Source organism: Theropithecus gelada, chromosome 12 (assembly GCF_003255815.1).
Source record: "Theropithecus gelada isolate Dixy chromosome 12, Tgel_1.0, whole genome shotgun sequence".
NCBI lineage: Eukaryota > Metazoa > Chordata > Mammalia > Primates > Cercopithecidae > Theropithecus > Theropithecus gelada.
This window is the reverse complement of record NC_037680.1, coordinates 91,675,890-91,694,002: the sequence shown is the minus strand read 5'-3', so window position 1 is coordinate 91,694,002 and position 18,113 is coordinate 91,675,890. Positions and strand designations below refer to the sequence as shown.

The 18,113-nt window shown below is 37.4% G+C and overlaps 1 protein-coding gene across 1 annotated transcript in view; it reads left to right on the top strand.

The window, feature by feature from the left end:
* Positions 1–18,113, top strand: part of ABCA12 (ATP binding cassette subfamily A member 12) — a 209,334-nt gene that overhangs the window by 68,756 nt on the left and 122,465 nt on the right. The window contains exons 3-4 of the mRNA XM_025404754.1: positions 7,525–7,678; positions 17,123–17,214. Coding sequence (XP_025260539.1) covers positions 7,525–7,678; positions 17,123–17,214 — 246 coding nt within the window. The remainder of the gene's footprint in view (positions 1–7,524; positions 7,679–17,122; positions 17,215–18,113) is intronic.

Here is an 18,113-nt window from a genome sequence, read left to right as displayed (position 1 = left end):
AATAAGACCAATGATGCAAGAGGAGCCCGATGAGCAATGGTAACTCATGGTTCCATGGGGCCTTGTGTCTTCAATGCTCATAGTACCTTACACAAGCATTGCCTAATTGATCTTCCCTGTGCCCTGTGAGATGGCAAGATCCATTATCTTCAATTTGGGACATGTGGAAATAGAGTCCTAGGTTAATTTTTTTTTTTTTTTTTTTTTTTTTTTTTGAGACGGAGTCTCGCTGTGTCTCCCAGGCTGGAGTGCAGTGGCGTGATCTCGGCTCACTGCAAGCTCCGCCTCCCGGGTTCACGCCATTCTCCCGCCTCAGCCTCTCAAGTAGCTGAGACTACAGGCGCCCGCCACCACGCCCGGCTAGTTTTTTGTATTTTTAGTAGAGACGGGGTTTCACCATGTTAGCCAGGATAGTCTCGATCTCCTGACCTCGTGATCCACCCGCCTCGGCCTCCCAAAGTGCTGGGATTACAGGCTTGAGCCACCGCGCCCGGCCCAGTCCTAGGTTAATTTACCCCCTGGTGATTCACTGATTCAACAGCAAAACTAGAAGTGTATCTGTTTTTCAAATCCTCAGTCTGTTTCCTCCTCCAAGATTCTGAAGCTTAGCTGAACATGTTGTTTTCATTACTGTCATCTAGCATATCGTTCTAGATCCATCTCTGGCATTTTATTATTTATGTTTATGTATTATTGATTATTTATTTGGACTTTGACCAAATTGCTTGATTTCTCTGAGGTTATCTACAAAATGGGCATGAACACTCACCCTGCCTATCTTACAGAATTGTCATGGAGCTTGTATGAAATGATGTATGTTAAATTCCTTCAAAACCTTGAAGGTTTATATTTTATTTATTTTATTTTATTTTATTTTATTTATTTTATTTTATTTGAGATAGGATCTCACTCTGTTGCCCAGGCTGGAGTGTTGTGATACAATCACGGCTCACTGCAGCCTTGAACTCCTGAGCTCAAGTGATCCTCCTATCTCAGCCTCTGGAGTAGGTGGGACTGCAGGCATATACCACCATGCTGAGACAGTTTGTGGGTTTTTTTGAGTGTGCATTTTTTGTAGAAAACAGGGTTTCGCTACATTGCCCAGGCTTTGTCTTGAACTGCTGGGCTTAAGCAATCCATCCGTCTTGGCAGCCCATGGTGCGACAGTATAGGTGTGAGCCCCTGCTCCCAGCTGAAGGTTTCTTTTTTAACGAATGTTTTTTGTTTGTTTTCAAATACACACTTTTTAGCACACAATACTTCTGGCAGTTTGGAAAACAAATGATTTCTATATGCATTTTACTTAATAAAACTGGGATGACCTTATAAACCAGATTCACATACTCTCTTTTTCTCTCTTTCCATCATAACCCAGAGTAATATTTTTCAGCTGTTAAGATGAACAATTTTTTAAAAAATAGAAGGATGAACCCTACTTAACACCTTTCTTGGTGCCAAGTACACAATACCTGCTCAGTAAATATTATTGAATAGATGGTGAACAGATTCAGTTTGTGGATAATAAATCCAGAGGTTGACATTTATGGATGTCAATGTGTATTAATTAGATTTTCAGAAAAACCAACACCTAAAGGGCCTACAACAATAAATATTATTGATTTTATTAATCAATTAAATCTGTTTTACAAGGCATGTGAAGATAATGCAATATTATCCATTGAACTTACTATAACATTGGGATACAATTTGAACCTTTGTCCTACAAACAATAAACATAAAGATGTGTATCAGGTTAGAGTATTGAGTCATGCAGTCTTCCTGGGACTCCCCCAGGGGTTCCTACAGCCATGCATTTATTCACATATTTAATAATTGTTTACAATGTGGGAAGCATTGTGCTAAGAACTATGTAAGGTTTGTTCTTTCTTTTAAATAGCTTATTTTTTTTTATCCAGTCTCTTAAAAAGATTCAGTTTTACTAGGTTAGAGTCTCTATTTGCAGGTTCGAAGTCATATTGGTTTTTAGCCCTAGGCTGAAGTCACTCTAGGCCACATAGGTATAGAAGCCCTCATTCCGAGGGACCAGAATCAGGAAGAGCTGGTGTATTTTATTTTATCTGAAGGTGGGTGTTGGACAGGACACCTCCTCTCAGTAAGTAGACTCATCCTTCAAATGAAAGGTGCATGCGAAGAATAGGAACAGATCTACAGGCTCCTGATACAATGTTTTGAACTACTTTGAAAGGCCAAGTTTATATTATTTACAATTTAAATCGTCTTTTCAAATGTAACTAAGAACAAAATGTGCTTGAAAACTATAAGAAGATTAAAAAAACTTTAATAAATTATTACAAATATATGTCTAAGATTCATTTCCTTTCCTATATTTTTAAAATTCACATTTAGGTATTTGATTGTTTGCAGGTGATGTTTAGGATATGCTTGTCTTATTCTGTACTCTTGTTATGGTGTTAAATCCCTGTTGTGGTGCTTGACAAGGAGACATTATTTGTATGCTCAGAAGGCCTGACACTTATTCTGCCCCTGTGACCCTGTATCCAAAAAAACTGAGAAAAGTATAATGCTCTCAAACGAGTAACTCCATATTTTTTTTGAGTCAGAATTTTCCTTCCAAAATGTATCATTCTATTCTTCACTGGGGTAAAGACTAAATGCCTTTCACCTGGAAATATAAAAATACCAACTAGGTTGTCTTCTGACCTGTTTTGAGAAAAACAGAATGAAACAGTGGAAAGTCTCCGATTCCACCATTCCTATAATATGTACAAATATCACCAAGGCAGCCTACAGAATATTTCCAGAGCCTAATGATTTCAAATGGAAGTAGCTTCATTCCTGAAAAGACTGTGACATAACTTTCTGCAATAATAAAATAAATAGAAAATAGTACTTCTCTAGACAGTGCCAATGAGCATCGTGCTCCTGAATTTATTATGGAAGTGAGTCAAAATTCTTCTATGGTGGTGAAAAAGACAAAGTAAAGGAAGATATTGAGAGACAATTGTATACGTGGCTGCATCAATGAATACAGAGAGGGGAGGAGGGAGGAAAGGCAGCAGCAGGAGGAAAAGGGAAAAGAGGAGTTGGAAATTGAATGAAAAGAGGAAGTAGTGAGTGAAAACGAAAGAAGAAAACATTAAGAAATAGAGGAAAAAGAATTAAGTCGATTAGATGCAATGAGGGAAGAGGAAAAGAAGGATGGGGGGAGAAAGTGAAAACAGAAAGTGAACAAGGCAGGAGAAGGAGGGAGAGGACTGTAAGAAAGCCTATCCTCCCAGGAGTCAGCAAACTACAGCCCGAGGGCCAATTCCAGCCTATTGCCTGTTTTTGTAAGTTTTATTGGAATACAACCAGGCTCATTGAGGCACCCATTGTCTATGGCTGCTTTCACACTATAATTGCAAAATTTAGTAATTGTGATGGAGACAGCATGGCCCACAAGCTTAAAATTTACTGATTCTCATGGAAAGCTTTGTAGTCTAACCCAGTGGTTCCCAAACTTCACTGTCCATCAGAATTACCTGGAGAGTTTATTAAAACACAGATTGATGAACCCCACCCCCACAGTTTCTGATTAAGGAGATCTGGGGTGGGATCTGAAATTTTTATTTCTAATAAGTTCCCAGGTGACACTGATGGTGTTGGTCCAAGGATCAAAGTTGGAGAACCATCACGCTAATCTTTACGTTCTGTCACACTAACAGTGTTTGGAATAGAGTCTTTTGTGAGGAAAGGAAAAGGAAAATCAAAATTGATCTACATTTGAGGTAAACATTACATGTATCCATTGATATCACAATTGTTTACAAAGCATGCATTTAAAACAATTCTTAGAACTGTTTTTATAATTCTAGTTTCATTCTTACAGCAATGAAAAATGAATCTGATTTACTTTAAAGCTGAGTTCATTGGTGGCTTGTTCCCAAAATTGTTTATAGTTTGGTTTGATTCAACTCCTTGAAATAACGTGGACTGTGTCAATGTTATGACTGGACAGTGTCAATGAGGTAGACTGTATCCATTCAGTGAGAATGACCTCTCCCCACCTATGGGTGGCTGGCTGCTCACTGCCTTTGCCTGGAGCCCCTGAGAAGCTAAGCCATAACCAGCTTAGGATTTTGCCAACCAACACATACCTCACCCTACTCCCAGATGATGCTGACATCTTCTGAATTTGACCCTATGAAACTGGCAAATTCTTCAATAGCTTTTCTCCTGGAGATGGGCATGAATGTTATCCTGGGGTGAGACTTTTGGGAATCATGGTACCAAGGACTTTATCCTGCTTAAACAAACTCTATCTCAAAACCCTGCCTGAGATTTTTTTTTTTTTTTTTTTTTTTAACCTGTATGGGGCTGCCATGGTTTGCACAGTCATGATCTTCCTTTACTTGTGTCCTTAAATTTGTGCTTTGGCTGGGAACATAGACATTCAATTATTAGCCTTAATTTTGCAATTCCTATGCTTGCTGCACGGAAGTTTTGTGAAAGAAAGAAGCTTCTCTTTTTTCTTTATCCTAGCACTGGGGAACTTAAGGGAATGTAATTTCAGGACCTGAAAGTGCCAGAAACACCTTCAAGGATAGAATGGGCTCAAGTTAAAATTAGCAGCTCTTTAAAATGTGTAACGTTTTGATTCCACCATTGCTCTTTTTATTTGTATACATAACTGAGATGGGAAGAGAATGGAAAAAATATTTTTTACAAGAAAGCTACAGGAAATTTAATTCTATTTAATTCAGATATTACTTCTAGAGGATTTCCAGAATTTATGAAAAGTTGATGTATATGAGAAAGTATATTGTAGATGTCAAGGAAGGATGAATAACATAAGTAAATGTTACATGCCTAGCACAGTACATGGGATACAGTAGATACTTAAGAAATCACTGTTGTCATTGTTGTTGCAACAGGCACCCTTACATTGATGAGGGTATAGGCCTTGATTAAAAGATTATGGTAAAATAAATAGTGCAAGTCATCCATGTTCTGCATGGCACTCTGTTAAATGAAACTTGTGCATGCCTGAATCAATTCCTCATTTGCACGATCCCATGTAACACGTTAAATATCCATTATCAAAAAACTGTGCAAAGAATAGACTGTCCGTACTTTCAACACCATGGGAGTTTATTTTTAAAGAAACTCTGTGATGAATTTTCCTATAAATTAGGTTTTGTCCTCTGTAGATATCATACCAAAGAATGTGGTGGGTTAAATTCCTTCAAATTCCTCTCAAATCATTTGCAATTTGTAATGAATGCCAGGAAAGATAATTTGGATGTCACTGAAAGCTCTTTCCATGACATCTTTTTCCTTCTTTCCCTCTCTTTGTATTACAATATGGCTTTTCTTGAGTGTCTCATTTTTTCAGTACTGCCCGACTCAGCCACACCATCACGCTGATAAGTGGCATAGAGCAGAGGGGTCATCTGATCATCTCTTTCTGTTGCCCTTCCATCTATCTTCCATTCAAATCAGCCACTGCATGTATTTGAGAGAGAGTAGGAATAAGCTCATCTGCAGTCCCACACCCTGAGTGAGAGGCTACAGCGGAGGTCTGTGTGACAGGGTGGATTACCATGCACGGTGAACCTCCACTGCAGACTTTTAAAGGTCTTGCCATATGTAGTTCACTGTGGTAAAATTTTGTTGCAGAGGGATGACATGAAAAGCTAACAGGCAGTGTAGCAGCTACTCTCTATTTTATTCAGGGAATTGCATATGATGAAAACATTGGTGGGCAATCATTATTGGTTCACTGTGATTTTCACTTAGGTTTAACATTAGGAAAGGCACCAATGTCTCTGGTGTCAAAGAGAGTCCACATGGAAGGAAGTGGTGAATAGTTTGACGGGCTTCAGTTCTCTCCAATTTCTTCTAAGTTTTCGAATCTTTCATTCATACTGGCATTAATTTCTAAACTATTTTTTCTATAGTTACTGTGATAAATTACACCAAAACGAGTGTCTTAAAACAACACAAACTTATTATTTTACAGTTCTGGAGGTCAGAAGTCCAGAATTTGGTCTCAGCAAGCTAAAATCCAAGGTGTCGGCAGGGCTGCATTCCTTCTGGACCCTCTATAGGAAAAGTTGTCTTCTAGATTGTTCTGGTTAGAAGTTCTAGAGGCTCCCCACATTCCTTGACTTTCAGCTTTTTCTACCATCTTTAAGGTCAACAGTATAGCATTATCCAATCTCTCTTTTTCCCTCTTTGCTTTTCTTCTGGCCAGGTTTCATATTTTACCCTCTTTATTTTTTTCCCCCAGCTCTTTCTTTATACAGACCTGTATTTAAGTTACTGGAATCAAATACCTATTTATTCTTTCTACTGGTAGATTAATGCATGGCCATGTTGCTCTTACCATTCTCTTTCTCTCTCTCTCTTTTTTCCCCACTTTTCTCCTTTCTCTTTCAAATGAAAACAGACCTGTACTGGCACTCTTTTTTTTTTTTTTTTTTTTTTTTTTTAAACACATTCATGAGGAGATTAAAGTTTTGCTTTTTAGTCTAAATTTTCCTAAACTTGCCTTTTTTGAAAGTTCATTGTCTGTGCAGTCCCCCAAAGGAAGAAATCTAGTGTTTCCATAGCAAACCTAATTGTGAAAAGATGTGTATTTCCCAGCTTGCCTATTGTCATGACTCATGTGTATGCCATCATCGTATTTTATAAAGCAAATGTTAAAGTTTACAAAACCCCTTACTATTAAAATTACTGTTTTGTATGACTTTAATTTTGGAGAAAATTTGCATTTTCATTCATACCATTCACTATTGGTTTTTAAATCGGAAAAAGAAGTTGTGTATATAGGATAATTAAAATGTTAAATTTTAAAGAGACCAAAAATAGCTCCTGGTTTTTGGAAGAATGGCTGCATTTATACCTACTTTGATCACAAAAGAAGACATGTAAATTGTGATAAAACATAGTTAATATACAGTCAAAAGGAAGAAAATAAAATGAAATACACTACCCAGGAAAAAAGCCATGAATCGAATTTTGGTGATACAATCTTTTGGATTTTTTAATACACGTGTGTGTGTGTGTGTGTGTGTGTGTGTGTATTTTAAAAGATTAGGACTCTTCTGTTCATACTGTTTTCTGATCTGTTCTTTTAAACTAACAATGTGTTACAAATACTTTTTGTATTAATTGACAACATTTGTATTGGCTGCATTGTGTTTTATCATATGGATACACTGATTTATTTTTAAAACATTCTGGCAAATATTCTTGCAACTACTCATAAATATTTCCTTAGAATAAATCCCAGGAAGGGAATTCATGGGGTAACCAGGCGTTTTTAAGTGTTTTTATACATATTAGCAAATCTAGAAAAGGGAAGTTAAACATAACACCCTCCAAGACTGCTCCTACTTAGTGGTGAATGTTAGTTGCAGAGTTGGGGCTCGGCTGGGGGACGTGGATAGTGGTAATCCAGGAGGTAACTTCACAAAGCAGAGTTGCTGCATTTATGTTCTTTCCCAGGCAAATGTGCCATCGTGATGTAATGACTGCTTTTTTTTTTTTTAATTTTAGGTTACCTCGCACCTCGAAACCTTCCTAGTACTGGATTCTTCCCGTTCCTGCAGACCCTACTATGTGACACAGACTCTAAATGCAAAGACACCCCCTATGGCCCACAGGACCTGCTTCGTAGGAAAGGGATTGATGCTGCACTATTTAAAGACAGGTGGGGGCACTTCTCAAGTGTGTTCAATTACTCTGAGAGCTCAAACCTTGTTTCCTTATGAGATAAGCCAGGAAGCCATGCAAGCTTAGATACACAAGTTTGTTTTCTATGTCTATAAATGTGATGATCTAAATATGAAATAACGAAGTAGGTACAAACTGGAATAACTGTGTTTATGTGAGATTGAGTACAATCTACTTTGGGTGAATGTCTCAAATTTGCTTTATAAGATGGGTGACTAAGGTAGTCCTCCTTTACATCCCTCAAAGATTCTCTATCCAACCTTAAATTATCAGTGACACATTGCCTGAGACTCGTCACAAGCATAAGATGTCATAAGTGTAGGATAAGTGTCATGGCCATCATCCTGGAAGAATGACATACTGGTACTACCCTGCATGATACTTTCAGATACAATAAAACCCAGGAAGTGCAAGAAAAGAAATTAAGGGTGCTGAAATTCAAAGTAATAAAGTTAAAAGTATACGTAATTGAATGACAACCTTTAAATGAGGTTATTGCGTGTTCTACTGTAGGGTGTAAGGAGCAGTTGAAGAATGAATAGGGAATCTGAACTATTAAAAACCTGACTTTACAACTTCAATTTTCCTTCCTGGGATTCTAAACCTAAAGAGACTCCCAGAAGCCTATCTGTCTTCAGAACTGAAAACAATATTGTAATCTTGAATCAACCAAGAACTAATTCTCTGTTAGAGATATTTTTTGAGTGTCTCTCAAGAAAATATTATATTTATCTATAATCGTAGGTATTTAGTTGCCAAACTTTAATACTAAATTCCTTAGCATGTAGCACAATTTCTCTTTTAATACCATTCTCATGATTTTGGTCATCAAATAATATAGGTGATACTTTAAGAGCGCAACTGCAACCTGTTTAGCAAAAAATATAAACATGTTAAGAATTGTCATGAGACACAACTTGGAACCCCTAATTGTTGGGTTGCTGATTCACACTGATTTTGTTGTTTCAATAATTAGGCTTGATGCTTAAAACAATCTGATGTCCATTCATTCATTCATTAATCTATTTAAAAAATAGATTAATAGACTGAGAGGCTTCTATGTGCCAGGCACCATTCTAGGCACTGGGATACAGAGGTGAATAAAACAATTTCTCTATCCTTTTGTTACCTGCATTCTAAAGGAAGAGAAAGCAACAGCATGATCAAATAAATAAATAGCATAATTAATAATAATGAGTGTGCTAGTGAGAAAATAAAATAGGTTAACAGGTAGAAATTGTAAAGTAGGGATTTAATAGAGTGTCAAAAGAAGGCCTCTGATAGAAGTGACATCTTGGTAGAGACCAACAAGGACAAGGAAAAACCAGCAGCAGCATATGAATATCTGGAAGAGAGTGTTGCATGCAGAGAAACAGCAAATGATCCTGAGGTGGGGACAAACCCAACCATTTAGATGAGCAAAATGTCAGCTAACATGGTTGCAACACAGCAAGGGATGAGGAAAGGGATAGGGATATGTAGAAAAGGAACCTCAGAGACCAGAGCATGCAGAACTGATCATGAAAGAAAAGGTAAGGGAATTCGCATTGTGTGTTTAGTATAAGGAGAAACCATCCGAAAGTTTTTAGCAGGGAAATGACATGACATGACACATTGTCTATGAGAACGGCACAGTTCTAGGCATAAGCAAGTATGACCTCAATGAGCACCAGTGTGTAATTAATTCTGTAAGAAGACCACAGCCAGCTAGGGTCTATTCCCTCTTGTATAATCAGTTCAAAGGTGGGATGCAAAGAAAAATGGCATTCCTTCTTGTTCCAGTGTTGATGGTCTCTATGCTTGTCACTAAGTGAGTGATGAATTAGGAATAATATATGCTGATGTTCTAGCAGGGGAGGGAAAACATTAAATCAGTAACAATAATAGGAGATAGTACAATGAAGAGTGCCAGAGGGAAGCTGAAGGAAGGCACCCTGTATACTTAAAGCAGAAAGAGAGCTTTCAGCTGAGGTAATCAGGTAAATCTTCACAAAGAGGTTTACTTGAGATGGACATTGTGTGAACCAGGCATTAGAGGAGCTTTGAGAAAAATTAATATCCATCATTTACAAACTGGATTACCATTTTACAAAGAACTATAAGGGACATAATTAACAGTATCTAAGAAGTAGACAGCTACAGTTCCCTCTAAAGAAGTATTTGTCTATCTAATTTTATAGAGAACCAAACTCATGGGGTTGCATGAGATGAGACACTGAGTTGGTTTTGGAAGGAGGATTAAAGTCCACGTTTATTTTATCATCTGTTGATTATTCTCTAGATGGCTGATCATGTCTGCTTTACTTAGTTTTAGTCTAATCTCCAGGTAGTTTGTCTAGCTCAAGTTGTATATTGCTGTATATTCACTATTTTCTCTAAACTACTAAGTAATTGGAGTTTAATTTAGAAAATTATGTACAATAATAAAATTGCATTAATTTCCCATCATGCTATTAACTTTTATGCTTTATATAGCTGTGCAATGAAACTGGCATATATTTTACCAGATAAACAATTCCACTAAAATTTCTTCCCTTTAGTGAAGGAAGATTCACCAGCGTAGCCTCATTAGGAATCAAAACCGTCTTCCTTTTCTGTTCTGTAAGTGAGGGGAAAAAATGTCACCTTTGGTCTCATCAAAAGAGGCCTGCCATGTTTCTTTTAATAGAATGCTCTTCTGAAAGACGTGATCACACTGCAGTCACTACTTGTTGGCCAGTCGCCAAGTGTTTTGATGTGATTTTGCGTCTGGCACCAGCCTTCTGTTATTAAATTCATACTTCTCTAAGCATTAGCTTCAGGATGAGATGTTTAAAAAAAATCCAACACTGTACTCGGCATTGACTCTAACTAGCTGTCTGAAAAAAGAAACAATTACATTTACGGTTTTCTTGCTCATTTGCACAACAGATGATCCAATATCACAGATCTTACCCTTTTCTTTCCTCCTTACACTGCCTCTCAGAATCTATCAGCACCGTGGGAGACCCTGGCCATGTGCCATTGCTCACACAGTTGGCGAATGGCAAAGATCGTTCCCCAGAGCGTACAGGGTCATTATTTGGAGAAGGGATTCAGCTTTCCTGCAGATCCTGGGGGCAATTGCCTCTGTGGATTTGCTCCCTATTTCTGTTGACACTCGTTCGTGACCTGCGGCTTCTAAATTCGTACCTCTGCTCCTATTGTATGGCTCCTGCAGAACTTGAAAAAATATTTAATCAGAGTTTAGTCAGGTCAAATTTTAAAGTGTCAAGCTTTGGTTTGATATTGAAAAACATGGATGAGCTTAGAAACTAACCAAAAGATATTATTAGGAGTGTAAGATAACTGGAAGTAAAATAGATGTTTGCCTTCATTTGGTTATATAGATGAGAAAGGATGTAGAGGTCTCTTCTTGTATTAATTTTAGATTAATTTATAACCATTTGGTAACCATGTTAGCTAAAATCAGCATAAAAAGAAAAGGCAAAAAGAGTTTAAGAGTTTTAAAACTTTCCTCTAGCTTGTGTTAGTATTACATTTTTGTTATTACATAGTTAAAACCACAAAGAGATACATGAATTAAAACATAATTACATGTAATTTAAACAGAGATATTGATAATTATGAAATCAAATTGATAAAAGTAAAAAAAAGAATGGTTAAAATTTTATTTATCAAAAACAAAGTAGAAGAATGTCTTAATTATTATGTAAGCCCAACCATTCATTCAATAAGAACATACTGAATTCATACAGCATGCTGGAGGCTATGCAAGTCACTACAGATACAGAAATGAATGAGGCATATGTCTTGCCCTATATAAACTTACAGTTCAAGTGGGAAAGAGAGAAGTAGAGACAAGATAACAGGTAAACTGCTATATAACATGGTAAATGTAATGAATGTCTGTTTAAGTCTCACTGTGCCCAGAATATTATACAACAAATGGTGAATAGTTTCACAGGTACCATAACACATTGTTTCTGCCTGAGGAATATGGATCTTACTGGAGAGTATCTTAGTGAAGTGGAGATAGGTGTGGGTGGGCAGATGCCAGGAGAGTTCTTTCAGAGGCTTTTAAGAGTGTGGTCGTGGAGAACAGACGGGGTGGTGGTTACCAGAATAGCAGAATGTATATTTGAGATAGGTCATGGAGAAAGAATGCCAGAATTCAGCGAAAGGGAAAAATAGAGTCACTTGCATAGTTGTCTTACAGGAATAGGCCGATAGCTTTGCTACTGTGATGGAGAGATTACACATTTCCTTGCAGTGTTGCCAAATTAGTCTGCTTGTTTCATGGTTAGGTAGAACATAATCTGCACAGTGTCATCTGAGAGATACAGTGGTGTTATCTCCTTCTCCCAATATTCTGTGTGTTGCTGGCACATGTAGGATACCCCCTAATCTGCCCATAGTAATAGCCCAACAAATTTTGGGAATGTATTAGTTGGCCTCTACTCACTATATACTATAACTAACTCCAAAGTTTTTCCTAAGAATGCAGAAAACCCTAGGACACAGTAACATATTAAGACATTTCTAAATCTTAATGTTTTAACTGACACAGATTGTTGGATTATAACTGGGCCACCTATGAGAGACATATGTTTTGAATGTGGACAGATATCCATAGCTGAAGTATGGATGATCCTTAGGGAATGAGAGTCAGGATGAAATATGAATCATTAAAACAATTAAAATTTTCCTGTGGGTGACTTCTGTTTGGGATATCCAGGAAGGACAACTGCGTCAAATCACTGAGGGGGCCTCAAACCACTACAGTGTCCTTAGTCCTTATTTGCAGTTAAAAGTTAGTGATAAATGCCATCTGGAAGTGGAATCAGAACTAGACTTACAGCAAATCTCGTATGTTTCCAGGTGCCACTACATACCCATGTAATTCTAATTCTGGGGAAATGAGAAAAAATACATATGTAAATTTAACTAACCCTTAGAGACAAAAAAGAATGTCAGAATTTTCTTCCCAGGATTTACCATATGTCCCTTTCCTGATAGGAATTCCTCTTATAGATTATGCCATGGCACACAGTACCACTTACACAGGTACTGATGTTTCCTACTCATAGGAAAAAAACACCCAGTAGAAGTACACGCATTTTACCATTAAGATGATATATATATAAATGTGACATTTCCTGAAAGTAACTATTGGTAGACATGTCTGAGAACAAGTAAAATCTATTCAGTGCTTAGTTTTTTTTTCCCCTCAGAATGATGGAATTCTTAAATCCAAAATGTTTCCCGTATTGAGTTCCACTCCAAAATAGAGCCCTACAAATGTCACTGAGGCAGAATCTACATCTTCACCATCTTAGAGGAGAGGCCCTGAGCCATGCCCATGGTACCGTGCATGTGGCTGGGTCCAGTAAAAGTTGGTAAACTGATGCCATGGGCCACTTGTGATTTGACTCAGGTTTTGTTGGTTCACCCAGAGGGTTGAATTTTCTGGAATCAGATGGGCCTATGTCCCCAATTCGGGGGACAGCTAAGTTTTGTGTAATACTTTCATATACTTCCCAGAGATATCCAGTATGAGACAGAGTCTCTGAGACTTCCTTGGAGCTATTTAGAGCTCCTGAGTAGGACTTTTATCTCTCCTGATTTGATGTGGTCATGGAGACTGGAAATGGGGATGAGTTCAGTAATTCCATTAGCTGTCATAGTCTAGTACAGGGTTTCTCAACCTTGATTCTCAACTACTGATAACTGGGACCAGATAATTCTTTGTTGTATTGTACATTGTAGGATGTTTCAGCATCACCCCAGCCTCTACTCACGAGATGTCAGTGACACTCCTCGCACAGTTGTGACAATCAAATATGTTTCCAGATATTGTCAAGTTCAAATATGTTTCCAGACATTGTCAAGTGTCCCCTGGGGTAGGGGGAATTATCCACACTTGAGAACTACTGGGCTATTAGAAGGCTGAAGGAAAAATTTTTCTGGTTGCAAGAGGCTTGCATTAAGGATGTGAGTAAGAATCTTGCTCTATAAGAAATACAAATGGTACTAACTCAGATTTAGGGGCCCTGTCATGTGTTCCAGTCCTCCTTTGTGCTGGTCCTTACTTAGCTATTCTCATTAATGTACCATAATCCCTGTAAAATCTTGTTTTACTTGCCCATTATTTTACATAAATAAGAACGTAGTCAATGTCGGTGAGTTAAATGAATATGGTAGGTACAATGTAAGATGATAACTTTGGGACTATGGCTGGGTGTTTCCTTCTTTAAGAATCCTTGCAGAATCAGATATGCAACAATGGAGAGCAGGCCACAGCCATTTAAAAAAAGATGCTTTAGTGGTAAGTTGTTCCAAGTAACGTTCTTCATTATCAAGTATCCAGTGCTTGTCATGTGCTAAACATCCTACTATCTGCCAACACAGTACACTGTAGGCTTTTCTTAAGAACCTCACAGTCTAAAAAGGGGGAAATTGGTACACACTACTGGTGGAATATTTATCTCATAAATAGATAAAGAAGTTACATAAATCCATAAAATGAGGAAGGGGTTATACAACTCTGGGTGAGGGCCTGTGCCTCATTCCATATCACTAGTCAATACTTGTAGGTTCCAGATCTATAAAATAATGGGGTACATCCATTTGGCATCCGGAGCTTTTGAAGTTTCTAGGATTCTGAAGGGATTACATCTAAAGTATGGGCCTCCAGTTCCATACTGATGGTGAAGGTTGCATCTTTGCAACATCTTTTATGGGTACTCTGACCAAGAGCTAATATTGATGAGTACCTATGATGACAGGGCCAAGAGAGACTCTTGGTACACACACCTCATGTCATACAACAACCTTGCAAGGTAGGTGTTATCATTGCTAATTTGCTGATGAAGGAGACAATAGCTGGAATCTTTTAGAAAGAGAGAGCTGAAATTCCAAAGATATCTTCTAACTCTAAAGTACTTTCTGCCATACCCCAACAATATGGTCTCTTTTTATTTAATCAGCCATCAGATCTTATGGTCCTATACTATGTTAGATATCGGGAATATAAAGATAAATAAGACATGGCAGCTTTTCCCAAAGATGTCACAGTGGAAATAGAAAAAGTGGTGGGAATAGGTGCAGATAGATATGACATAAGTGTGCACTAAGTGCTTGTGTGAAATAACGGGAAGGGTGCTATTTCTCAACCACTGTTCTAAGAAGCATGTAGTGCTTTGTCTATAAGCATGATCCTGCTCATTAGAAACTTCAGGGAATGCCATTAACTCAGTAAGACCAGCTACTTTCTTGCCCTCTTTAAGTAGGTTAATAGGAAGTTAATAGAATTAATTGCCTTTGTTTGGGGGGGAAGTAAGCTGTGTTTCAACTGACAGCATTAATTCATCTTTTTACGCACATACACTGTTGTACATTTATTTTGTGGTTTCAATTTTAAGAGTTTAAAGAAAACAGTTTTGATGTGTAATGGGAATAGACACATGCTGTCACACCGCACCTTGTTAATGCAAAATGAAACTGGAGAACATTTTCAGGAAGGGGAACAGCAAAGCACAAGTGATATCCAACTCTCACTTCCAAAAAAAAAGGACACATTAAGGCTGTATAAAAGGATGTGGGCAACCACGTCATACTGGGCAATTCCTGGTGAGAGAAAAGCGCTGTTAGAATGGGAGCTGCTGTGGGTCCTTGTCTAGGAGCAGTCATTTTACTGGTGAGCAAGCTCAGAGCTGCAGAGCCAGCTGCTTGCTGGGAAGGGAATGAGTTTGTCTTTCCATGGTGTTTAAATGCTATTCGTGGGAGTAATTTTAGGTTTCTTATCTGAATGTGGGAAGATGAGTGAAGTGTCCTCTGTGGGGCAGATGCAGCTTTTGCTTCTCCAAGAGCACACTTTCTCAGTTTCCTATTGCCTCTTCTTTCTTTTTTTCCCCACTTCCTCACCACCATTCATTATTCAGTCTATTTTCTCTTGCTCTTTCATTGCTCATTTTGATCTTCGTCATCCTCCCTTTCATTTTTGTTGCTGTCCCTAGTCCTTAAAATTTTTATGAAGGCAGTTTTTGCTTTTGTTTTCAAAATGTGTTGATATTCAATAGTCCTCGTAGGATTTCAAGCCAAACTAAAAAAAGGTTGAGAAAAAGAAAAGTAAACTCGACTTTCTCAAACTTTCTAAAACTTCTTTTTGAGAAAAGGGAAAATGTTCAGGTCAGTTCTTATTTTTTACCTGAACAGTTTTCCCATCCACATAGTCAGCATAAGGAATGTAAAAAGATTTAGGGGCATACAGTCAGGGTCATGAATAATTCAAATATATATTAAGAATGCGGAACTTTTGGAGCGAAAAGTACATTTTATGGAGAATATTGGAAAAACACTAGGGAATGAAAACAAATATCACTTCTTTTTCTTTTTCCAATTATAAATCACAAAGTACCCTGGAACCAGGATTCAGATCTTCTTTCTAAAACGGAAGTCAAATTGAACCACGGTAGTAAGCAGAATTTCTTGCTTTTCCATTATCTTTTTATAGCCATTGTTATGTACCTCAAGGTTTTTATAAATAACTCCATAAAATTCACCAACTTTTTGGAATTCTAAAAATTATTTGCATCCTGGCATTTAGACTGATTTTATTTTTGAAACATACATACTTATTTTAGGCACACGCTTTTTGATACATCCAGTTTTCAAGAAAATGTGATCATCTCCATTTTAATAATAAACTAAGCAAAAAGTGAATTTTTAGAAAAGAGGGGGTTACTAATTGTGGGAAGGCCCAGCAATGTTTTCTTCCAAAACCTAGTGTGATCGTGTTGTACAGGGATTCCTGGCACCATAATGTAATTATTACTGCCTTGACACATTCAGTGCAATGGAAAATTTATTTTAATGTTATTCTTTTTATACCTGGTGCCATCTGTGATGACATCAACCATAATTCCTGGCACATACTGGGTATTCAATAAATATTTGACCTTTTTCTTCTTCCTTGCATCTGTGTTGAAAATCTTTAAAAGGCCATCTATAATTTAACATAGAAAACTTATTTTTCTTTTAATGTTGACAAATAAGCAGACCTTTCTTTCAGTCCCCAAAGCACTCTTGGATTCTCATTTATTTGGGACTTATCAACTTTTTAAAAGAAAAATATATATCATACATATTTTAAGTATTTATCTCTAATGTCTTTTTAAATGTCCTTTCTACAAGATTAAAGTAAAAATAACTATTTTAAACATCATCTAGGCCATTTTCTCTGAATAAAAATATACTTCGTAAGAGACCTTATATATTCATTGGTGTGTGGTTAGGTGAATTCTTCCATTAAAATCCTGGAAACTATATTAAATATTTGAAAGTCCTCAGACAGCCCTGGAATCTGCCACATAATACATTGCTGTAACTAACTAAAATTAATGTGGGAGAAGTTATAGAGTTCTTGCTTTTTCTTCTCTAGTGAGATTCTGAGAAAGTCATCCAACCTGGATAAGGACAGCAATTTATCATTCCAGAGCACCCAAGTTCCAGAAAGAAGGCATGCATCACTAGGTAAGCTATTTTCTTCTGTAGAGTTTAGAACAAGCCTTATGGAACAGTAAAGGTCTAATCTTTGAAAGGTTTATACTTTAAACTTTTCAAACAAAGATGGAATGCTTAGAATATCCCTGAGAGATCTAAATGTTCCTCATGGTTGCCTGATTATGGCAGTGCAATTACGCAAAGGTGTCGAGAATAACTAGAAATTAAGTTCTTACTGAAATACCCTACAGGAGCAAAAGCCTACATGTTGAGAATTGCACCACTTCCCAGAACTGACTCTAGACTCTTACGTTGTCTGCAATGAGATGATGCAGGGATGGGTTAGAAAGCCCATTATTAAAAATTATTGGAAACAATCTCAGAGGTTTGTCTAGATTTTCCATTTTACAGATGAAAAATATGAGGCTCAGCAAAGTTAGGCGCTGTGTCTATAGCCATACAGCAGAGCTGGCATTAGAAGGACTTGCAGGCCAGTACTCTTTCAGCTGTACGCTTCTTCCTCACACTTAATGCTCAGTATCACAGTCTTCAGTGTGACTGTGGACTTGCTTCACATCTGGGCCAGTAGCTCTCAAATTACACGTGCAGAGAATCTTCCTGAGTTACTCCCTCAAAAGCTGCATTCCTGAGCCTTAGGCACAACTGATTCAATTCCAAGTGGACTTGAGAAACACTGATTAGAAGCCACATGTTAAAAAAATAAATGCTTTAAACAGCACGACTGGCTCACATTCATCTGACAAATATTTATTAAGTCCCTAATACTAAGCAGCCACTGTCTTAGGGGCTGGGGATATATTAGTGAACAAAACAAGATTCCTGTATGTTGAAATATGGCTGGTGCTCTGGATAAAAAGGGAGTTTCTTTAAAAAGGTCATGGGATATTTAAGACTTTATGATATTAAAT